The sequence below is a fragment of the Rhinoderma darwinii genome, chromosome 1 (genome assembly GCF_050947455.1).
Source record: "Rhinoderma darwinii isolate aRhiDar2 chromosome 1, aRhiDar2.hap1, whole genome shotgun sequence".
NCBI lineage: Eukaryota > Metazoa > Chordata > Amphibia > Anura > Rhinodermatidae > Rhinoderma > Rhinoderma darwinii.
In genome coordinates this window covers 370,137,348-370,161,244 of record NC_134687.1, presented here as the reverse complement: position 1 = coordinate 370,161,244, position 23,897 = coordinate 370,137,348, and the positions used below count along the sequence as shown (strand labels likewise).

General features: G+C 41.7%; 1 protein-coding gene and 1 long non-coding RNA gene across 4 annotated transcripts in view; one reads left to right on the top strand and one right to left on the bottom strand.

Moving 5' to 3' along the window:
- LOC142652211 (uncharacterized) overlaps window positions 1-23,897 on the bottom strand; it is a 158,158-nt gene that overhangs the window by 34,640 nt on the left and 99,621 nt on the right. For both annotated transcript variants that reach the window (XR_012847779.1, XR_012847780.1), the window contains one exon: window positions 11,778-11,953. This is a non-coding gene — a long non-coding RNA (uncharacterized LOC142652211). The remainder of the gene's footprint in view (window positions 1-11,777; window positions 11,954-23,897) is intronic.
- The window catches only part of DOCK8 (dedicator of cytokinesis 8), a 175,138-nt gene that overhangs the window by 142,700 nt on the left and 8,541 nt on the right, over window positions 1-23,897 (top strand). For both annotated transcript variants that reach the window (XM_075827721.1, XM_075827730.1), the window contains 9 exons: window positions 923-1,023; window positions 2,120-2,312; window positions 4,206-4,349; window positions 7,175-7,306; window positions 9,442-9,576; window positions 11,118-11,207; window positions 11,709-11,945; window positions 13,265-13,408; window positions 15,762-15,868. In XM_075827721.1, the coding sequence (XP_075683836.1) occupies window positions 923-1,023; window positions 2,120-2,312; window positions 4,206-4,349; window positions 7,175-7,306; window positions 9,442-9,576; window positions 11,118-11,207; window positions 11,709-11,945; window positions 13,265-13,408; window positions 15,762-15,868 (1,283 nt within the window). The remainder of the gene's footprint in view (window positions 1-922; window positions 1,024-2,119; window positions 2,313-4,205; window positions 4,350-7,174; window positions 7,307-9,441; window positions 9,577-11,117; window positions 11,208-11,708; window positions 11,946-13,264; window positions 13,409-15,761; window positions 15,869-23,897) is intronic.

The following is a 23,897-nucleotide window of genomic DNA, read 5'->3' as shown; positions in this document are numbered from 1 at the left end:
TGGGCATCTTGCGAGACATGTTAGACACTTATTTCTTCCTTACAACACCATGGCTGGCATACTTTACATCAATAATTTGGCAAAAACAATAGTGAATGCTGTTCATAAATCTGGTGCGTTTTTTGGCTCTTACCCATGCTCTTTTTCCTAGACACTTTTCAAAACTGTTGTGGAAGGTAAGACAAATGTCTAAAACACGTAATAAACTTGGTGCACGGCTATTAGGCCCATTCTTTGGCATAATTTTTGTCAGAATTCTCGTGCGTTTTGCTTGGTAATTATGCCCACTACATTATATGCTACTTTCCAGTATTTTCCTGCACAGTGATCTTCTCAGCCACCCGATGCACAAGAAACTGCAGCACAGCTTATTTCTACTGAATGGCAGTAGCTGGTGGACAGCAGTGGCTTTTTGCAGGGGAAATGCTAAAGGGACCTCTGTCCCTTTTGTTCTCGGGATTGTCTCAGTGATTGAACCCCTATCAATGATAATGATATGGCATATTCTAGCGATACGCTATAACATTCTAAAATGAGAATACCCCCCGAGGAGGCCTTTATAGACTAAAGAAAGACATAGAAGGCCCAAGATTACCGCTCAATACGACCACAAAACCAAGAAATAGGCCGTATTAAAGAAAGATCATAAGCAATTTAAATCTATCATAAGCAATTGGTATTGTATGAATTGATATAACAGGAGGGAATTTTTTAGCCGTTTTTTTTTCTGATGGCGTTCACTAATTGCAGTCCACGTAGTATAGATTTCGCTCTATAAGTTCAGACATATTATACCCCTATTTCTACATAGACTCCAGTCAAGTATAAACAGAAGCCGACAATAATAGTGTGGCAATGTCCGCTTCAGTGACCTTTTCACAAATTTCAGAAACGTACTGACGTGTCTATATCCTTTTTTAAGGTGAATGAACTTTTAAACAATCTGAACAGTATTCTCTCTGACACAGTCAAAATGAGAGCTTTCCAGAAGGATCCAGAGATGTTAATGGATTTGATGTACAGGTACGCTCAGTTCACTTCTTATGGCCACTCATTAGCCATGAATTTGTGTCTTTATACCTTGAGCTTGTTTGTTTGTTAAATGTATCTGTTGTGCTTTGGTCTTTTCATTTGTTTCTTGCGCTTATCGAGCCCCTTTGGAGCAAGGTTTTTAGTCTTGTTAAACCGTGATAACTGCTGATGTCTCCACGTATTATTTCCTCTTGGGAAAGGTTGTGTAGAATTTTTTTCAAGAGAAACAAAATCTAGCCCATTCGGCGACCACATCTATTCTTTTTTTAAATAATTTAGCGTCGCCTCAAACCCCAAGGCAGGCTTTTCCTATAATCTAAAGTCTACTCTTAATTGTGCTATACTGTAATTCTGGGGTCTTAAGGTGCCAATACACATTAGATGACAGTTGGCCGAACCCGTCGACTTCGGCGGAAGCGGCCAACTATTGGATGTCCAGGGGGATGGGAGCCCAACTCTCCACTGATGGCAGATGTCTGTATGGAAAGAAGGATCAAGCTTGTTAAATTTTTAAGATGCCCGATCCTTTGTTCCCACAAGAGATAGGCCGCTGCCAGGGTAGTTGGGAGTGGCTTATTCCCCTCTCCCCATTAAAACACATGCACACTCCGGAATCAGGATGAATAGCTTTCGGCCAAATGCTATGTAAATTGTAAATATACAGTGGAAGGGAAATTTTGCACAAAATAAATAATTTACAGACTTTACATGTTTAAAAATACAGTAAATCATTTTATTGAGATAATATACAGAGTACTAGCATGGACTCCTTCTGCCCTGGTGAATGCCAACCTCAGATAGACGACTGTTCAGGATGACAACTGAGATGTCACAGCCCATTGTTTAGATTTACTAGGTAGTAATTTGGGAATATTATGAATTTTTATTCCATCCTTTCCATGTATTTAATGGAAAACTCCCCTCCTTATCATTACATGGACTACATGGACATCTCCTACTATGGAGGAACTTCTAAACTTTCTTATACATTGGCATGGGGAGAATTTAATAAAATTGCAAGGGGGTGTTAAATACATAGAAAATATGTGTGTTTTAACTGTTGCTGTTTTTTTGTCATTTTGATCAGAATTGCTAAGGGCTATCAGACTTCCCCCGACCTGAGACTGACCTGGTTACAGAACATGGCAGAGAAACATGTAAAGGTGAAGTGTTACTCCGAGGCAGCCATGTGTCTGGTACATGCTGCCGCTCTGGTTTCAGAATACTTGAGCTTGCTGGAAGACTGCAGCTATCTACCTGTTGGTAGTGTCAGCTTTCAAGTAAGTTAAATAATATAATGATGGCCTAAACGTGGCAATTCCTGTCTTTTGTTTCTCAATTTAAAGAGACTCTGTCACCACATTATAAGTGTCCTATCTCCTACATAAGGAGATGGGCGCTGTAATGTAGGTGACAGAAATGCTTTTTATTTTAAAAAAACGATCTATTTTCACAACGTTAGGAGCGATTTTGGTTTATGCTAATGAGTTGCTTAATGCCCAAGTGGGCGTAATTTTACTTTTGACCAAGTGGGCGTTGTACAGAGGAGATCACGGAATCACGCGATTCTGCTGTCTAAATGAATGGAGAGGAGTGCATGATGCCGATTGGTCAGCGTCATACACTCCTCTATACAATGCCCACTTGGTCGAAAGTAAAAACACGCCCACTTGGGCATTAAGCAACTCATTAGCATAAACCAAAATCGCTCAGAACGTTGTGAAAATAGATCGTTTTTTTAAATAAAAAGCATTACTGTCACCTACATTACAGCGCCCATCTCCTTATATAGGAGATAGGACACTTATAATGTGGTGACAGAGTCTCTTTAAGATAATGTTATGTCAGCATTGACATAATGGATACTTCTAACTCGGTGTTAATCAAAATGTGTAAACCCTGAATTAATATCTGTCTTACTAAATATTTTTATTCCCCATGAAAAATAAAAATTCTGGAGCGTCTGTTCTTAGAACTCAGCATTGATTCGTTCCTCTGTTATTCCTCCTCGAAATATATGAATAAATTGAAAACTGTGATTTATAATTTCCCTTGTCAAAAGGGCGTGTCCCTGCACAATCTGACAATGTCAGGACTGTTTGAACACGGTCAGAGTGAGCAGGGACACGCCCCATCAGGAAGGGGAAGGGCATGTTCACATGTAGCGTAAACAATGCAGATTTTCCGTTGCGGAAAATCTGCAGCATTTTACAGTAGCGGTAGAGTGGATGAGATTTGAACAAATCTTATGCATACGCTGCAACAAAAAAATGCCAAAAAAATGGCATAAATTGACCAGCGGTGCGGTTTTTTTAATCAGCAGCATATCAATTTATGTTTGGGAATTGCTGCTTTTCTGTTGCAGGTTTTCCCCATTGAATTCACTAAAGAGGTAAAACCCGCAACAGATAGCAAATTTAGCGATTTTTTTGCGGCAGAAAAGTGTGTGTGTGTGTGTGTGTGTGTGTGTGTGTGTGCTGCACGAACACTTTGTAGCGGTGCATGACGAGCGGTGCATGTAGCGGTGCGGCCCCTCATAAACATGTGAATGCTTACACTTAAAAGTGATAATGGCTGTCCAGGTTAGGACCTTTTTACACGGGTCAATAATTGGGCAAACGAAAATCAGGCATATGAATGCTCGTTACCAATCACTGGCCTGTGTAAACAGGGCAACGATCTGTCAATGAATGAGCAAACGCTCATTCATTAGCTGATCTGCTTGTTTATGCGGCAAATAAAATAGTCACTAGTTGGCAAACGGAGATGCGCTGCTGACATGATGGAAATGTATGGGGACGAAGGATCATAGTAGGGGCCGCTCCTCCCCATACATAACCAATCATTGCTTCTTATTAAAGGAGCAAACGAATGCTGATCGATGAGCTCTCTTGTCAAACGGGCCATGTAAAAGAACTCTCAGCTAGCCACCAGGTAAAAGACTACACGAGTCCTCAATACCGGCTTAGGGGCTGCATTGCTTCATACAAAATTACTATTTGTTGACCGTATTATAATAATAATTAGATCAGTGATTCATAAGTTACCTCTACATACAGAGTTATAAAGAAAAACAAAAATACTAACAATCCTTTTTTATGGATCTGTCGCTATGTGGTGTTAATAATTTATTTATTTTAAATAATAAAAAATATACCCTATGAACTTTCCAGAACATTTCCTCCAATGTGTTAGAAGAATCAGCAGTATCTGATGACATCTTGACCCCAGATGAAGATGGAGTGTGTTCTGGAAGATACTTCTCAGAGACTGGGCTAGTTGGGCTTTTGGAACAAGCTGCAGAGCTGTTTCGTCAAGTAAGTGTTCTTAAGCATCTTAAGCATAAAATACTTACACAGATACATACAGCTGAGTATACCTATATCTGCATTTTAAAGATACCCTTGATTAAAGTGTCTTTCTCATTACAGAAGCACTTTAATGTCAAGAGATTTAATCTATATACACTATATGGACAAAAGTATTGGGTCACACCTCAGAAAGAGGTTCTCCACTTAGGACAATCCCTACTTGTTAGGCTGGGTTCACACGACCTATTTTCAGGCGTAAACGAGGCGTATTATGCCTCGATTTACGCCTGAAAATACGGCTCCAATACGTCGGCAAACATCTGCCCATTCATTTGAATGGGTTTGCCGACGTACTGTGCCGACGACCTGTCATTTTACGCGTCGCTGTCAAAAGACGACGTGTAAAATGACTGCCTCGTGAAAGAAGTGCAGGACACTTCTTGGGACGTAATTTGAGCCATTTTTCATTGAATCCAATGAAGAACAGCTCCAAATTACGGCCGTCAAAGACGCCTCGCAAAATTAGAGTACGAGCAATTACGTCTGAAATTACGGAGCTGTTTTCTCCTGAAAACAGCTCCGTAATTTCAGACATAATGGTCGTTATCGTGTGCACAAACCCTTAGAGGGATCCCTTGACAATAGACAGATCACAAAATGTCCCCTTGCTATAATCTGTTGGAAAACACAAGTATCTAGCCGTGCAGTCTGTCTAGACAAACATTTGTCAAAGAATGGGTCGTTCTAAAGAGCTCACTGAGCGTGGTACTGTAATAGGATGCCACTGTTGCAACAAGTCCGTTTGTGAAATTTCATACCAGATATTGTGTGATACTGTGACTGATATTATTGCAAAGTGGAAGCGTTTATGAACCACAGCAGCTCAGCCAGAAAGTGGAGGACCGTGTAAAGTTACAGAGCGGGGTTGCTGAGGCACATTGTGCATAAAAGTCGCCAACGCTCTGCTGACTCAATAACTGCAGAGTTCTAAACCCGCTCTGGCATTAACATCCACCCAAAAACTATGCGCCAGGTTTTTATGGCCGAGCAGCTGCATGCAAGCCTTACCTTACCAAGTACAATGCCAAGCGTCGGATGGAGTGGTGTAAAACATGCCACCACTGGACTCTGGAGAACTGGAAATGTGTTCTGTGGAGGGACAAGTTACTTCTTTATCTGGCAGTCTGATGGACGAGTCTGGGTTCGGCAAATGCCAACAGAACATTACCTGCCTGACTGCATTGTGCCAACTGTAAAGATTGTTGGAGGAGGGATAATGCTATGAGCTTGTTTTTCAGGGATTGGCCTAGGCCCCTTAGTTTCAGTGAAGAAAAATCGTAATGCTTCAGCATACCAAGACAATTTGGACAATTGCATACTTCCAACTTAGTGGGGACAGTTTGGGGAATGCCCTTTTCTGTTGCAGCATGACTGTTCCCTAGTGCACAAAGCAAGGTCCATAAAGACATGGTTGGGTGAGTTTGATGTGGAATAACTAGGCTGGCCCGCACAGAGCCTTGACCTCATCCCCATCGAACACCTTCTGATGAACTAGAACGGAGATTGCGAGCCAGGCCCTCCCGTTCGACATCAGTGTCTGACCTCACAAATGCTCTTATGGATGAGGGGGCAAAAATTCCCACAGACACTTAAAAATGTTGTAGAAATTTTTCCCAGTAGAGTGGAAGCTGTTCTAGTTACAAACAGGTGACCCAACTCCATATTAATTCTATGGATTTAGAATGGGATGTAATAAAAGCTCCTTTAGGTATAATGTGTAGGTGTCCCAATACTTTTGTCCATATAATGTATGCTTACTCTGACAAAGCTTTTCCAGAAAAGGACTGCTGCATGCATGGCCTGTTTCTGGTACATTCTTTTATGGACTGATTGTAGACACCCGCAGTAATATTCTGTATAGGTGTTGCTCACCTATGTCCCTAGGGGAGGGGGGCGGTCGTTTCTTTGAGTTGTTTATGAGAACCCTCCCAGTCAAGGTTCCACTGGACATGCTCCACCTTCTTCAAAAGAGGTTTCTCTCTTTTATCTGGCGCAAAGAGTGTCCTCTAGTGTCCCGGTCCACCCTCTATTCCTTAAAGCCCGATGATGGTCTGAGTGTTCCGAATATTCTATCGTGCTGCAACTATCGCCCCATTCACGAGACTACATGACTCCAGAACATGCCATTGTGGGTATACCTGTCCTTAACTCCCCAATACAGTTCTTACTATGGCTTCCTGCTCATGTAAAACCCAACCCTTGTGGTCTAGTCTTAAATACTCCAGCAAACTGGCTTTCTCGCATCTACCCCTATTATGCTTATGGCACAATCTGCTCTCCACCCCTGGATTGGCAACTATATGGCCTTTAAATGGTGGTGGTGGTCAAATGGACACGCCAAAAACCACCACTTGCTGACTTGTTACATTCTCGGATCCTCTCGTTTAAAGATTTGCGAACATAAAGAAATGCCCACGCAACAAATCTTTTCGCTACCTCCAATTGATAAATCGGATTTCCTCCCTACACTGCTATAGAAGCGACCGTATTTCCTTTTCCTTGCTTGATAGAATGTGTGCCCAATCTCAAACAGTTTAATTTCTCTACCTTTTATAGATGGTTTCTTAGCAATCCTGTTCCCACTCCCCATACATACATCAGCAGATGGCAATGGGATATTGGCACCACCATCAAGCTGGCCGTATGTTTGATAAACATTTATTACTGCCTATGTTTTTACAGACTATGGTTGTAAACTTGCGTTCCTGTTGTTTAAACCAATAAAGATGATTAAACAAGAAAATATAATAAATATTCTACTTTTTCTACAGGCAGGATTCTTTGAGACTGTAAATGAAGTCTACAAAATTGTTATCCCTGTTCTTGAGGCTCATCGAGACTTTCGAAAACTCTCTTCCACACATGAGAAACTCCAGAAGGCGTATGACCGCATAATAATCAAGGTACATAATCCTGATGTCCTTTCCCTATGTGTATGAACAAATGTTGTGAGCATCATCTTGTCATTTTGTGGTTAATAACTGTACAATACAGGTATCTTCTGTCAGGGAAAAATATACGTCATTCGTAAAGTTTGCTACATCTCTAGCTGGTATACAAGAGAAATGATGCATGATATTGAGTTTTTCAAACCAATATGTTTATAGCTGGATATAACTGTGATACTTGAGTATTTCAAACATTCCCATGCTCCGGTTATGTGTTGTTGATGCAGCCAGTTTAGCAATGGGAACCATGCTGTGTGAGTGGGTGAAAGAGGTCCATTCTATCCGTTTATTGTGAAAGGCACTGCACCATTGAAATTTATTGTGAATTGGATACATGACTATGTGGTTCTAAGTCCATGATGGCTGTGTAGATGTAATGGATAAACAAAGAAGTCTGCTGAGGATACATGTCAGGTGATCATTTTCAAGAAATATAATCAATATTCACACGGATTAAGGTGTTTTTCTGAAACCGTTGCCAACTGTGTTTTGTAAATATTTGGGAAAGATGTAACTATGTAGTGTCATTGCATGCATGACTTTATAAGTCTACAAAAATGGCGCATATTGTGCCAGATTTATAAAAACGGCATACGTTGTATAATATATGTGGCACAATTTACTAGGCATGTTACACGCACTTCTTTTCCTTATGCCACCTAATGGCTGACATACGTCAGTATTTTCCTAAAAATGACGGTGTATTGGTTTAATAAACTTGGGTAATTTTTCTACTCCACACCCCATTCAGTACTTTTCAACATTTTGGAGATATGCATAAGAATATAAAAAGAAACACATAAATTGTACTTACACCATGTGCTAATAGAATTTTGGTGCATTTTGCCCTCATTGGGCTTTTTTTTTTTTACCTCCTTTTAATGTACAGAGGCAAAGTGTGTACTGGTTTTGCATGACACTACCCGGCTCTACATTGACTATAACTCTGTGAATCTCTTGAAGTTAATACTGCCTACAGTCCTGAGTTGGCACCATTTGATTTTCATCTTTTTCGAAAGAAGAATAAAAACCTTTGAGACTTAAGGTGGTATTACACGACCCGACGTGGGCCGTGTAAACGAGCTCCGATCATTGAAACAGCTCGTTGATCGGTGCTTGTTTGCCCCATTCACAAGGAGCTATGTATGGGGACAAATGCTCATTACTACGATCGCTCGTCCCCATGTATTTCTATCATGTCGGCAGCACGCCTCCGTTTACGCAGGGAGATGTGCTGCCGACAACGATGATATTTTCGGATGCATAAACTATACAATCAGCTGATGAATGAGCGTTTGCTCGTTCATCGGCTGATCGTTGCCCTGTATACACAGGGCAAAGTATGGGAATGAGCGTTCTGTGAACCCTTGTTTGCCCGATAATTGGCCGGTGTAAAAGGGCCTTTACAGTTCCAGTCTGGTGGTAATGATGATAATGATGATGACTGAAAAAAAGGTACAAGAATGGCTACATGAGCAGGGATCAATTATTCCACCAGCAGAGATTTGTTATCTTGGTCTATTCATACACAATGGACTCAATAGAAAAGGAGATTATGTTGGAGAATAGGTAAAGGCCCTTTTACATGGGGCAATTATCGGGTAAACAGGACAACAATCAGCCGATGAACGAGCAAATGCTCGATCATCGGCAGATTGTAACATTTATGCAGCATGAAATATTATTGTTGTCGGCAGCACATCTACCTGTGTAAACAGGGGGACGAGCTGCTGACATCATAGAAACATCTGGGGACAAGCGACCGCAGTAATGAGCGCTCGTCCCCTTACAAGCTCCTTGTGAAAGGAGCAAACTAGCGCCGATCAATGAGCTGTTTCGTTGATCGGTGCTGGTTTACACGGCCCACGCTGGGCTGATTAAGAGGACCCTTAGTTCTGTGTCAATATCAGTTGAGTTAACAATTCAGTGTAACTTGTTTAAAATATTCAAATGTTTTACAAATATTCTTTGATTAAACATGTTTATTTTATGGATAACTGAAAAAGAAAATGACTAATTTAATTACATTTTTTATTTATAGAAAAACTTGATCGAACTAATGTAACCTATATGTTATTTGAATACAATAGGGGCAAACCAGATTGTTTGGCACATACTTTCGTGTAGGATTTTATGGAGCAAGGTTTGGTGACCTAGAGGAACAGGAGTTTATTTACAAAGAACCAAAAATCACTGTACTCGCTGAGATTGCCCACCGCCTAGAGGTAAACTGTCTGTTTTAGTTAGCTTTTTATATAATATTCATTTAGAACAGCATTCTGTAAAATACAGAGCCATCAATGTTTTTAAATGAGATTCATAGGCGGTGTATGAACGTCCAATTCTAAAATTTGAAACGGAACACGAGATTCATTTTATAGGTCGTTGCAGTAGCATTGAGAAGGAAGCAAGTGATAGTGAGACTTCTCCTTCCCAACTATATGGCAATAAGTGTGAACATAGCATCTGCTGCTCCGTGCCTAACTGATACTGAGAATAGGATGGTGCTGAGGTTGACCATAGGTTTATCTTATAATTGTAGTCACTTTGTAAAAGTAGTTGTTTTTATTTTAGTGTAGACCTTTTTTTGTGGTTTATACAAAGTATAACAAAATGTGCTGCTGCTACCAAGGCAAAAGTATGAATAGCATAAAAGGAGATCCTTTGGTTTTATACTATATGGCACCTATGACATTTGCCTGCTCTGAGTTTTAGTGTGTTTCATTTGTTTTTAGTCATATGTTAATTGTCTGTTAACTATCCTCTAACATCTGAGCCATGCCTTCGTATAACAGGAGAAACCATTACATTACGTCACCTCAAGATTGTAAATACAGTTACAGGGTTGTCTTTCATAGTACATAATGAATAAAGTGTACCCCTATATATAGAAAAACAATTGTCGTGCAGGACTAGCAAAATAGTTGTTTTTTGTATGACTTGATAAGCCGATTCTGCTTCTAATGAGCAGCAAGGACCGACCATGCCCAAGCTGCTGGCTACACTTACTGATGCACTAGAAGACCGTCCTAATAGGCTCCTGTCTTAAGGCCCTTTTACACCGGCCGATACGCGGCCGGTGCAGTGAGCGCCGATCAACAAGACATCGTTGATCGGCACTCGTTTGCTCCTGTCACACGGAGCTATAGATGGGGACGAGCAGTCGTTTCTCTGATCGCTCGTCACCATGCATTATTATCATGTCGGCAGCGCGTCTCCCTGTTTACACAGGGAGATGTGCTGCCAACAACGATGATCTTTTACTTTTTTAAAACAATAAGACCAGCAGATGATTGAGCGTTTGCTCGTTCATCTGCCGATCGTTCTCCTGTTTACACAGGGCAATTATCGTCAACGAGCGTTATATTAACGCTCGTCTGTCCGATAATCGTCCTGTGTAAAACCCCCTTTAGTATGGGTGCTAATGCTATAGGATCACATTACATCCTACACCACTAGCTCCCATATTGAAGATGGAAACCTAGGAGGCAGAGCTGGTATCGCTGTCTAGTGCATCACTAGAGTATCCAACAACATTGAGCCACAGACTGTCATTAGAAGCAGGATCGGCTTATCACGTCCTATAGAAAGACAATTATTTCGTACAATCCTGCATTAGTCGTCTTTCTATATATAGAAGTACCCTTAAATTATTCTAAAACAATAAACTGCACTTATATAAAACTAGTATTGGCACAGAGATTAAAATATATAATATCTCAAGATGAGCAAGATTATTACCTTGTAACTTTTTTTTGCACCATAGGGATTTTATGGTAATTGTTTTGGACAACATATGGTGGAAGTGATTAAAGACTCGGCCCCTGTGGATAAGTCAAAACTTGATCCCAACAAGGTAAAACCGAGATCTCTTGATTGTTTAAAGTGAACCCACACCTTTTAATACTATTTAATTTTTAGGTCCAAGAATGCTCTGCTGATTAATTCTAAGTATATAAATACGTGTCCTAGTTTTTCTGTTACAGAGCTCATAATCCACTGCTTTCCTTCACACAGCCACCACTAGGGGGGTTTTAGGAGCTTATTGCATATCCTATTATTATTGTTATTAAGTTCAATGGGAGCTGTATAAGCCCATATGCAGTAAGCACCCACTAGTGCGGGCTGCAGTCAGAAGTCTTTCATTTACCTCTATAGAATTTTGGACCTACTTGGGTTTTAAAAAAAAAAATCAAAATAGTGTTTAAAGGTGGAAATTTTCTTTAAAGATGATAGCAGACATATATATTTATATAAAAAATCTTTACAGAATTCCCCTTGATTTTCTATAAACACAATAAAATAATTATCATAATAAACCATTTATGCAAATGAACTATTGATGTATACTCTTCAGGCCTACATCCAGATTACATTTGTGGAGCCATACTTTGAGGATTATGAAATGAAATACAGGATGACTTACTTTGAAAAGAACTACAATCTGCGCCGATTTATGTATACCACCCCCTTTACTCTTGATGGACGTCCTCGAGGAGACCTCTGTGAGCAGTACAAGAGGAAGACCATTCTGACCACAATGCATGCTTTTCCTTACATCAAGACCCGCATAAACGTCATCCAGAAAGAAGAGGTAGAGTGCTGTACGAATAAATAACATTTGTAAAGTGAAATATAGAAAAATAGTTTAATACAAAAGTTAAATGAAGTCTACATGTTCTATTTTCACAAGTACTGAAATGAGATTTACTGTTCTGGAGATGGGATATACGGAACCTCTCTTCTGAACTAATGAGACAGCACAGTCCTAATCCTGACTATGTCACAGTGTACTCCATGGTGTATACATTGGCAGCCATAAACTGCCAGAGGACAATAGGCCTATGTTGACTTAAAGATGCAGTACGATGGCAGAAGTGTGATGACAAACAATGTAAACAATGGTGAACTATTATAATGGAAACAGATGAAACACTTCTTTAGTTCAATAGGACTATAGATGTCATGTCTAATGGGCGCGATATCTTAATTTGCTTATTATCAGGTCTGTGTAGAAACTTTGTAAAGAATGTTGTGAATACTGAGTGAACTGTGTACAGATGTAGCAGCATCAGCCAAGGAAGCAGAGACCAGCTTACTGAGGTCACGACAAGCTCTGCTCTGCTACACCGGTACATGCGCACGAATTAAAAATTGATATTAGCCAACAATAAAGATACGTGTATCTATGTACACACTTTTGCATACCTAGTTGTGCAATCCTCTGTTTTGGGGCGCAGCAAGTTGGGGGTCTTGACAGTGCACCTAGTGCAGAACACATATGGGGGGGAGAGGTATTGCTATTATATCTAATACCTTATCTCAGCTCTACTACATCTGTTCGGTATGTAAACCGTCGCTGGCTAACAAATAACTACTAAAGCCGACCATACACATGAGAAAGTGACAGCTGACACTCCAGTATCCCCCGTAAACATACATGCCCGGATCCAGCATGCCCAATCCTACTTTTCCCAACAGCAGATGTCGGGTTCTGTCAGGCTGCCCCCATATATATATATAGTTATCAGCCAAACCCCAATTAAATCCGTTGGTTTGGCTGACATTTATCTTATGTGTATGACCCGCTTAACTGTGACTACTTTGTGTGTACATGCATATACATTTTCTATGTGCTCACATCTGCGTCATAGGCTCTGTTGCAAATTCCGTCATTTTTTGCTGGACGGCCGCATGCAGCGCTTTTTTGTCTGGCAAAAGGACGAAAACCATGATGGAAACCCGATGGAACCTATTAAGATCAATGGGTTCTGTCCGGCACCATTGGTTTCCGTCGTGTGACAGATCCATCGCTTCCATTTTTCCCGTTCTATTCCTCTAATGTAACAGAATAAAAGTAGTTATAGTGCAAATGTAAACAGAGCCTTAAACATAAAAACTTGTGTCCTCTAGTTTATTTTGACTCCTATTGAAGTCGCCATAGAAGACATGCAAAAGAAAACCCTTGAACTAGCTGCTGCTACCAGCGAGGAGCCTCCAAATGCGAAAATACTCCAGATGGTGCTGCAAGGATCTGTAGGAGCCACAGTCAATCAGGTTTGTGGGGAGTATTTATTTAGCATTCAATGTAATAATGATGTGTAGATTACTTTTTTCAATCCGATTTAAGTGTTAAATCATAATCATATGTATGTAAGGTGGGCCTTTCAGTTCAGGTAAACAGTCAAGAGCATTCCTCCCTGATGCAGGGGATATTTGGTAAATTCAGGCCTCCTAGATTAAAACTGGCTTGCAGACTTGATGACTTGCTACTCACATGCTGACACACATGTGGAGGCTCCTGCCCGTCACCCACCACAGCTCGCATAACACTATAGGGAGGTTCCTGTCAAACCCACAATGGCTCCAGTACCACTCAGACTCCGGCCCACCAAGCTTGTGCTGATCGCACAACATACCTTCAGTAGCTTTCTCAGCCGCTCTCTCTTCCCAGTAGCGTAAACGCTGCAGCGTTTCTGCAAAGGAATTCTGTGCGGAAAATTCCGCAGCACTTACAGTAGCAGCAAAGTGGATGAGATTTTGAAAATCTCATGCCCACAACTGTGGGAAAAAAACATAGCGTAAACGTTAATAAATTGACCTGCTGTGTGCAATGTAAATCTGCAGCGTGTCAATCTGTTCTGAGTTTTCGTTGCTTTTGTGTTGCGGGTTTTCCCCATGTGAATTCAGTGGGGTTGCAAAACCCGCAACAGAAAGCCAAGTGTTGCAACTCAGGAAAAAATCGAAATCATACTTACCCAGAACTCTCTCCTTCTTCTGCAGTCCAGCCTCCTGGGATGACGTTTCATCCCATGTGACCGCTGCAGCCAATCACAGGCTGCGGCGTCATATGGCCTGCAACGTTATCCAGGGAGGCTGGACTACGCACAGAGAAGAGGGAGGGGGGGAAGTATGAACGGCTTTTTTTTTCGCAGCGTAAATTCTGTTAAAAAAACCGCACCGTGTTTTCAGACAGAAGGTGCTTCGGGTTCCAGGTCGGAAAAGCTGCGCAGTTTTTCGCAGCGTATCCATCCGATCCGTTGGAACCTGGTCTTAAAGCGGTTTTGCGCCTCAGCACTTGCCACACTGAACACACACTGGTGTGAACACTGCCACGTACTGGAGCTGTTATGGCGTGGCAATCATCTAGCCAATATGGCGTCCGGGCCGTTCATCCCAGCACCAAGCAATTTAGATCACCAACGAGCCAACCATTACCTGCATCACCTGACATGACGGAAAGCAACGTTACAGTGCAAAACAACATGTCTTTTCCCTGAAAAACGCTTCTTGGGGTAAGAAAAGTCATAACACCTTAAAGTCCTTTTCTAGACGTGAGGATTCTCCCCCACGTTTTTACATCTCCCCCACATTCTTACGTTTAGAAGTAGCACTTATAGTTAACACAGAATTTGTATTCGGTTATAGTCCTCTTTTCATGGTCGCTGGTATTTCATATTTATACATTTTGCTCTGCTTGTGATGATTAAGTACAAATCAGTCTAAGGCCCATGCACGGACCCATTCATTTCTTTGGGCTACGGACACCTTTACATACTTTTACAGATGGGTGGCCGTTCAGTACAAATGATCCGTAAAATATAGAACATGTCCTATTCTTGTCCATAATTATGGCACGGACTCCCCATAGAAGTCTGTCAGGTTTGCAGATGTTGCACATCATTTGAGGTTTTCTTCTTTTTGCGGACCGTATTTGCGGATAACGTTCCGTATATGCTGATTGGTTGCGGATGACCACGGACCTGTTTTTACATACAGTATTTACGGATGGATGAAAATACGGTTGTGTGCATGGGTCGTAAGACCTCATGCACATGACAAAGCTGCCTGTCTGGAGGCACACACAGTCCATGTGGCTCAGTACTACGGAGAGCCGCCATAAGGTACGTCAGTACAGCACTGTGTTACAGAGATATTCTTATCCTGAAGCAATGCTTCTAGGGGAGAATACATCCATAATATGGCATCTGATGGAACATGGCACGTTTTATTTCTTGCCGTATTTATATGAAATTGGGGGCATATGGGTGCTGTTGTACAGCTCTGTAAAACTCAGAGGTTGTGCGGAGCTGTAATAGGGTTGTGTGCATTAAGCCTAACACTGTACAATGAGCAGCCCTCTCCAAGACTACCAACACCTGCTTGCATTGGATGTAACAATTTAGATCAGGTCATTTGGTGCATTTTCTTGCGTACAACGTTGTACCTGAAGTACAAGCTTATATGTCTGTCACAAATGTAGGTAAATGTGTCTTGGGAGGTTCCCAGAACTGGAGATAAAGCAGTGACTATTGTGGCAGACGTTTGTCTTCTGTTCTTAAAATTAACCGTTGCAAGTTGCAAATTTTTGTATGGTAATACTTTTTTTACTGTCATGTATGTTTAACAGGGACCACTAGAGGTAGCTCAAGTTTTTCTGGCAGAGATCCCTGCTGACCCTAAACGATATCGACATCACAACAAGCTGAGACTGTGCTTCAAGGAGTTCATCATGCGGTATGTGTCTGAGCTGTACTGGGTTTCCTGCTGTGTTAAATTGCCTGTTATTTATGCATGCCATACTTTATTGCCACTTTTGACATAAAAGAAATGAGCTTGCCACGATTTACTTGTCTGTATCAATTTTATTATATTTCTTTAAACGATAATTAAAGTTTTACTTTCAGTTCCCAGAGAAGGACCTGTGCTTTCCATGTTTGTTTACTAGGAGACATGTCCTCTTTAACCCCTTAAGGACACGGCCAATTTTGGCCTTGAGGACAGAGCAATTTTTTTTACATTTCCCTCTTTGCATCCCGACGCTCATAACGCTTTTATTTTTTGTACGACGTAGTTGTATGAGACTTTGTTTTTTGCGGGACGAGTTGTACTTTATGTAGGTACCATTTTTTGGTACAAATACATTATCGTTTAATTTCTATAAATTTTTAATTAGATTAAAATGCAGAAAAAAAGCAGTTGCGCAGCAGTTTTAATATTATTTTTTTTACACCATACACCGATCATCATAAATAATGTTATACATTTGTTGTACAGGTTGTTATGGTCGTGGCGATACCAAATATGTCTATATTATTTCATGTTTTGGGACTTATATTTTAAAAAGTTTATTTATTATAAAAAATGTGTGTTTCTGTGTATTTTATTTACTTTTTATTTATTTATTTATTTACCATTATTTTTTTTTTACATTCATGTAACTTTTTTTTTTAATCCCATAAAGGGATTTATCATTTTTATTTTTATTTTGTAACTGCAATGTACTGGCATAGATCTACATGCCAGTACATTAGCCTGTGTACTGATTGTACACAGGCAGTTGTTAGGGCATACCTCAGTATGCCCTAACAACAGGAAATATGTTCAGACAGCCCTGGGGTCCTTCACTGGACCCTGGGCTGTCTGACCATACGAGTTGTGGGCTTTGATCGCGTCAGTTATTTTCTGTGACGCGATCAATGTGCAGTCCCCTCTCTTTGAACGCCGCGATCAGCTTTCATCGCGGCGTTCAAAGGGTTAACAGCGGAGAGAAGATGTTTCTCTCCTCTCCGCTGTCAGAGCGGGGCCGTGGCTGTGTATTACAGCCATTGCCCCGCTCTCGATCGCGCGCACAGACGCGCGCAGGGACGGCTGTCACACAGGACGAGTATGCTCGTCCTAATGCGCGAAGTGCTCGCCGCTCAGGACGAGCATACTCGTCCTGTGTCGGCAACCAGTTAAATTGCCTAGTTTGATAACACCTGACAAGGTATTTTATGTAGCAATTTTTTTGTACCCCATAGCGTTAACTTGGGTACTAGCACCTGCTTATCTAACTTGCTCTGCTGGCATGTGGTAGTTCAGAGCGCACAAGACCAGGGTAGGTGCACGAATAGGGTCCCAACCCAATCACGTAGCAAAGAAGTATTCGGCACACAAATTAGTGATTCTAGCAAATCTTTAGTTTTTATTTTATCAATAGTTGATGCCAGAGGTTTAGTGCGACGTTTCGATCGTAATTTAGACCTTCATCAGGCACTTATTCCTCCTGGTATCTGGTTTATCTACTCGTTGGCGCTGCGTATTTTAGTAGCGGCTGACCGCTCTGCTCTGTTTTGCTCTGCTGGCAGATTACCATCAATCTATATTTTTGGTGGTGATAAAACTATTGTAAACTTTTAGAAATCTGGATCCTAGGATGGCAAAAAGACAAATTTCTACACAGTGGGGTTTTAACAGAAGGATTTGGTATTTTTAAAGTGCACCTGGTATGAGAATTAAAAAAAAAAAAAAAAAGGGGTATCTGAGGTAAAAAGAGTACCCACCATCAACTCTTTAAAATGGAGTTTGGGGATGTTATAAGCTGCTTCAGCCAACAAGCTGACTGGTATTTGATGTTACGTACATAGTTACATAGTTTGTACGGTTGAAAAAAGACACATGTCCATCAAGTTCAACCAAAGGATGGGACAGGGGAAGTAAAAAAAATTCTACACATAGGAGCTAATATTTTTTGGTTCCAGGAAATGATCTAAGCTTTTTTTAAAGCCATCTACTGTCCCTGCTGTGACAGCTCCTGCGGTAGGCTATTCCATAGATTCACAGTTCTCACAGTAAAGAAGGCTTGTCGCCTCTGCAGGTTGAACCTTTCATTTTCCAGACGGAGGGAGTGCCCCGTTGTTTTTTGACGGGGTTTTACATGGAACAGGATTTCACCATATTTTTTGTATGTGCCATTCATATATTTATATAAGTTAATCATGTCCCCCCTTAGTCGTCTTTTTTCAAGGCTAAATAGGTTTAGTTTTTTTAATCTTTCCTCATAACTTAGATTCTCCATGCCCCTTATTAGCTTCGTTGCTCTTCTTTGTATTTTTTCCAACTCTAGGGCATCCTTTCTATAAACTGGAGCCCAGAACTGAACTGCATGAGGCCTCACTAATGCTTTGTAAAGTGGTAATATTATATCCCGCGAGTCCATGCCTCTTTTAATATATGACAATATCTTGCTGGCCTTTGAAGCAGCTGATTGACATTGCATGCTGTTAGTTTATGATCTACAAGTACACCCAGATCCTTCTCAACAAGTGACTCCCCCAGTGTAGCTCCCCCTAGCACATATGATGCATGCAGGTTGTTCGTACCCAGGTGCATAACTTTACATTTATCTACATTAAACTTCATTTGCCAAGTGGACGCCCAAACACTCAGTTTGTTTAAATCTGCCTGCAATTCACAAACATCTTCCATAGTCTGAACTATATTACATAGCTTGGTGTCATCTGCAAAAATAGAAATAGTGCTATTAATCCCATCCTCTATATCATTAATAAATAAGTTGAATAATAGTGGTCCCAACACTGAACCCTGGGGTACACCACTTATAACCGGTGACCATTCAGAGTAGGAATCATTGACCACAACACTCTGGATACGGTCCTTGAGCCAATTCTCAATCCAATTACAAACTATACTTTCTAAACCTATAGTTCTTAATTTACCCATTAGACGTCTATAAGGGACCGTGTCAAATGCCTTTGCAAAGTCCAAAAACACTATATCCACAGCGGCCCCTCTGTCTAGGCTTCTGCTCACCTCTTCATAAAAACAAATCGGGTTGGTTTGACAACTTCTGTCCTAAGTAAAACCGTGCTGGCTGTCACTTATAATACTATTTATTGTCACATAATTCTGTATATAGTCCCTCAAACATTTTCCCCACAATTTATGTTAAGTTTACTGGTCTATAATTACCTGGCGAAGACCTAGAGCCCTTTTTGGAAATAGGCACCACATTTGCCCTGCGCCAGTCCCTTGGCACTATACCAGTCACGAGAGAATCTCTAAATATTATGAAGAGGGGGACAAAAATAACTGAACTAAGCTCCTTAAGAACTCTAGGGTGTAACCCATCTGGTCCCGGGGCCTTGTGTACGTTTATTTTATTTTATTTAGCTTGCACCATATCTACATTCATCCAGTTTTTATATCAACTGATATTTTAACAGCACTGGCACCGGCTACATCAGCTGCTCTTTCTTCTGTTGTATATACAGAGCGGAAGAGCCCATTTAGTAACTTTGCCTTCTCTTTATCCCCTGTGATCAACTCCCCATTACCACTATCTAGGGGTCCTACATGTGCAGACCTTGGCTTTTTTGCATTTATATGCTTGAAGAATTTTTTGGGATTTGTTTTACTATCCTTGGCCACCTGCCTTTCATTTTGTATTTTTGCTGATTTTTATTACCTTTTTACAGATTTTATTAAGCTCTTTATATTTTACAAAGGCTACAGATGTACCCTCAGATTTGTATTTTTCAAATGCCCTTTTTTTGTCATGTATTGTCCTTTTTACAGAAGGTGTAAGCCGTGTGGGGTTTAATTTTAGTAGTTTATACTTGTTACCTATAGGAATACATTTTGCAGTATAATTACCCAAAGTAGATTTGAAAATCTGTCATTTTATCATTTGTACCATTATTTGACATTAGTTCTTCCCAGTCTATATCCTGAATTGCAGCCCTCATCCTGGGGAAATTGGCCTTCTTAAAATTAAGTGTTTTTGCCCTCCCAGCCTGTGTTTGTTTTTCACAGTTTATGTAAAATATAACTATATTATGATCACTGTTACCGAGGTTTTCACGAACATTGACATTCCCAACAAGCTCTGCATTATTAGAAATAACCAGATCCAACAGAGCTTCACCTCTAGTCGGGTCTTCCACAAACTGGCCCATAAAATTTTCCTGCAACAGGTTGAGGAAATGTCTCCCCTTTGCAGTTGAAGCCGAACCATGACACCAATTAATATCCCGGTAATTAAAATCTCCCATTATCACTACAGTACCCGCATGTGCAGCCCGCTCCATCTGTTTATATATCTGACCTTCCATCTCCTCAGTTATATTGGGGGGTCTATAGATTACACCAAAAGTAATTTTTTCAGTGTTTACCTCCCTTTGAAATTCCACCCACAAGGTTTCAACCTCCTCACAGTATTCACCCACTATTGTCTCTTTCACACTCGCCTTCATATCATTTCTCACATACAGACATACACCACCACCTTTCCTATTCGCCCTGTCTTTCTGAAACAGTGTAAAACCCTGTAGATTTACAGCCCAGTCATGTGAAGAGTCCAGCCATGTTTCAGCAACACCAACTATATCTATATTTTCTTCCAGTACCAAGGCCTCCAGCTCCCCCATTTTGCTTGCTAGACTTCTGGCATTTGTGAACATACACTTTAACTTGCCCTTAAATGTTTCACTTTCAGTATCAGAAATGTGATTATTTGACATTATTTGGGCATTTTTATTTTCACTGCTGTTTTGTAACGAAAGGATCTCCTTATCTTGTAGCCTAGTCCTCTCCCCACCGTCTGTTTCTCCCCCCACCAATATAGTCTGACCCCTCTCTAACCTAACTACCCCTTTATTTTCTACCTTGACCTCCCTCCTCAGCCCTAGTTTAAACACTCCGCCACCCCAGCTAGAATTCTCTCACCCAGCACAGCGGACCCCCTTCCATTTAGGTGCAAATCATCTGCAGAATACAGTTTGTACCCCAATGAAAAGTCAGCCCAATGCTCTAGGAACCCAAAGCCTTCTCCTCTACACCAAGACTTAAGCCATGCATTTAACTCCCTGAGCTCCCGCTGTCTTTCCTGTGATGCGCATGGCACAGGCAGTATTCCTGAGAATACTACCTTGGAGGTCCTTCCCTTTAGCTTGTAGCCTAGTTCTTTAAAATTATTCTTAAGGCTCCTCCACCTACCATTTATTCTGTCGTTGGTACCCACATGGACCACGATGCTGTTGGAATAAATCTTTTACTATATATTCATTAACCCCTTCCCAATCCACCACTATCTTTTGACAGCAGGCGGTGCGGGTCCCCAGTCTACAGCGATATCTTCTAGCGTCGCTGTAGAAGAGGCTTATTAGCGCTCCTGGTAGCCCTCATTCCCTAAGCAGGAGCTGTAACTCACAGCTGCTGTACTTAGAGAAGCCTTTTGAGTACAACTGGGAATTGTCAAAGGAAGCCTTGACAAAGCGTGGGCAGACTCTAAACGACCGTTGGCTTGTGCTCCACATTCACACTGTCTTTGTTTGTCTGCCGCAACATTAAATGAAAATTCAACTGAATGGTGAGTGCCATGGATCTTTTCTACTTTTAGAAAAAGTAAGTGAACAACTGTGTTAATGACTTCTCCAAGAGTTAACTTGCAAAAAGTGTTCAGATTGGAAGTGTGGGTTTCACAGGTGTCCATTAAATAAAGGCACACAAAGCCCGATTACTGACAAATCTGTTCTTCTCAAAAAAGATTGATTAGTGTGAACCAAACCTCGAGGCAAACAACTTTCAGTAGACGCATGATTCTGTTAAAGGCTCTAAAAGGATTGCTAAAGTCAGGGGCGCGGCTAGGGGGGCAGGCGGGGCATGGGCCCCGGGTGCAGCTAGGATGTATGGAAGGGGGGGGCGCCGCAGAGCAGCCGTATAAAAATAGCTCATCAGCGTTCGGAGGAGCCAGGTGCTCATGCGACAGCGTTCTGACTTATGCCGGTGCCGGCCCGGGAGTGGACCAGTCTAGTTACCTGATCTGTCACCTGAGGTCACGTCAGTGACATTAGGTCAGTCGGCTCAGGTCAGGTGACTGGACTGGTCCACTCCCAGGCCGGCACTGACCCTAGTCAAAACGCCACCGCATGACCTCCTGGCTCCTCCTAACAGTGAGTCACATCAGGGAGGGTGGTAGCGATAGGCTACCCTCTCAACTCTGGCGGCAGTGTGGCACTAAGTACAAGGGGGAGGGGGGTTGTGCAGCACTAAGTACAAGGAGGGGGCACTGTGGCACGAAGTACAAGGAGGGGGCACTGTGGCACTAAGTACAAGGAGGTGGCACTAAGTACAAGGGGGGAACTGTGGCACGAAGTACAGGGGGGGCACTGTGGCACTATGTACAAGGGAGGGCTGTGCGCAGTATCTACAAGGGGGGCCTGTGTGTGGCGCTATCTTCTGGGGGCTGTGTGTGGCGCTATCTACAAGGGGGTGGGCTGTGTGTGGCGCTATCTACAGGGGGCTCTTTAATTTATTTTCTTTTAATTTATTGTTCTGGTAACTCCCTTATATAACTATATCGCTTCTAAAGTGTAGAAATGGTTTAATGCTCGTGTAACATTAGAAAAATTGTGAACAAAAAAATTACACCTCATTAATTGGTAGAGAAAGCGGAAATGTTGGGGGGGGGGGGGGGGCAATCTGAATCTTTGCCCCGGGTGCAAGGGAACCTAGCTACGCCTCTGGCTAAAGACCTAGGTGTACATTAATCCACAGTTATACAAATTGTCTACAAATGGAAATAATCAGGACTGTTGCTGCTCTCCCTATGAGTGGGCGTCCTGTTAAGATCACTCCAGAAGCGCAACAGGCAATCCTGAAAGAGGTGATAAATTATCCAAGGGTAACAGCAAAAGACCTACTGAAGAGTTTACTAACTACAAAAACCTCTGTTCATGTGTCCACTATTCGAAAAACACTGACCAAGAATGGTGTTAATGGAAGGACACCACAAAGGACGCGGCTGTTGTCCAAAACATTGCAGCCCATCTCAAGTTTCCCCGAGACCACCTGTATGTTCCACAATGCTTCTGGGAAAATGTTCTATGGACAGATGAGATAAAAGTGGAACTTTTTAGAATACATGCACAATGTTATGTTTAGTGGAAAAAGAACACTGCCCACCAACACCTCATCCATACTGTGAGGCACGGTGGTGGGAGAATCATGGTATGGGACAGCTTTGCTGCCTCAGGGCCTGGACGCCTTGCGATCATTGAGGGAACAGTGTTTAGAAAAGGTGTATCAAAACATATTATAGGAGAATGTAAAAGCCGAAGTCCGTGACATCAAGCTGAAGAGACATTGGGTGATGCAACAAGACAATGACCCAAAGCACGCAAGTAAATCTCTAAAGAATGGATGAAAAAGAATATTTGTTTTGAAATTGGCAGGTCAGAGTCCTGAACTTAAAGAGGCTCTGTCCCCAGATTTTGCAACCCCTATCTGCTATTGCAGCAGATCGGCGCTGCAATGTAGATTACAGTAAAGTTTTTATTTTAAAAAAACGAGCATTGTTGGCCAAGTTATGACAATTTTTGTATTTATGCAAATGAGGCTTGCAAAAGTACAACTGGGCGTGTTTACAGTAAAAGTACAACTGGGCGTGTATTATGTGTGTTACATCTGGGCGTGTTTACTTCTTTTACTAGCTGGGCGTTAGGAATGGGAGTGTATGATGCTGACGAATCAGCATCATCCACTTCTGTTCGTTAACACCCAGCTTCTGGCAGTGCAGACACACAGCGTGTTCTCGAGAGATCACGCTGTGACGTCACTCACTTCCTGCCCCAGGTCCTGCATCGTGTCGGCCACATCGGCACCAGAGGCTACAGTTGATTCTGCAGCAGCATCAGCGTTTGCAGGTAAGTAGCTACATCGACTTACCTGCAAACGCCGATGCTGCTGCAGAATCAACTGTAGC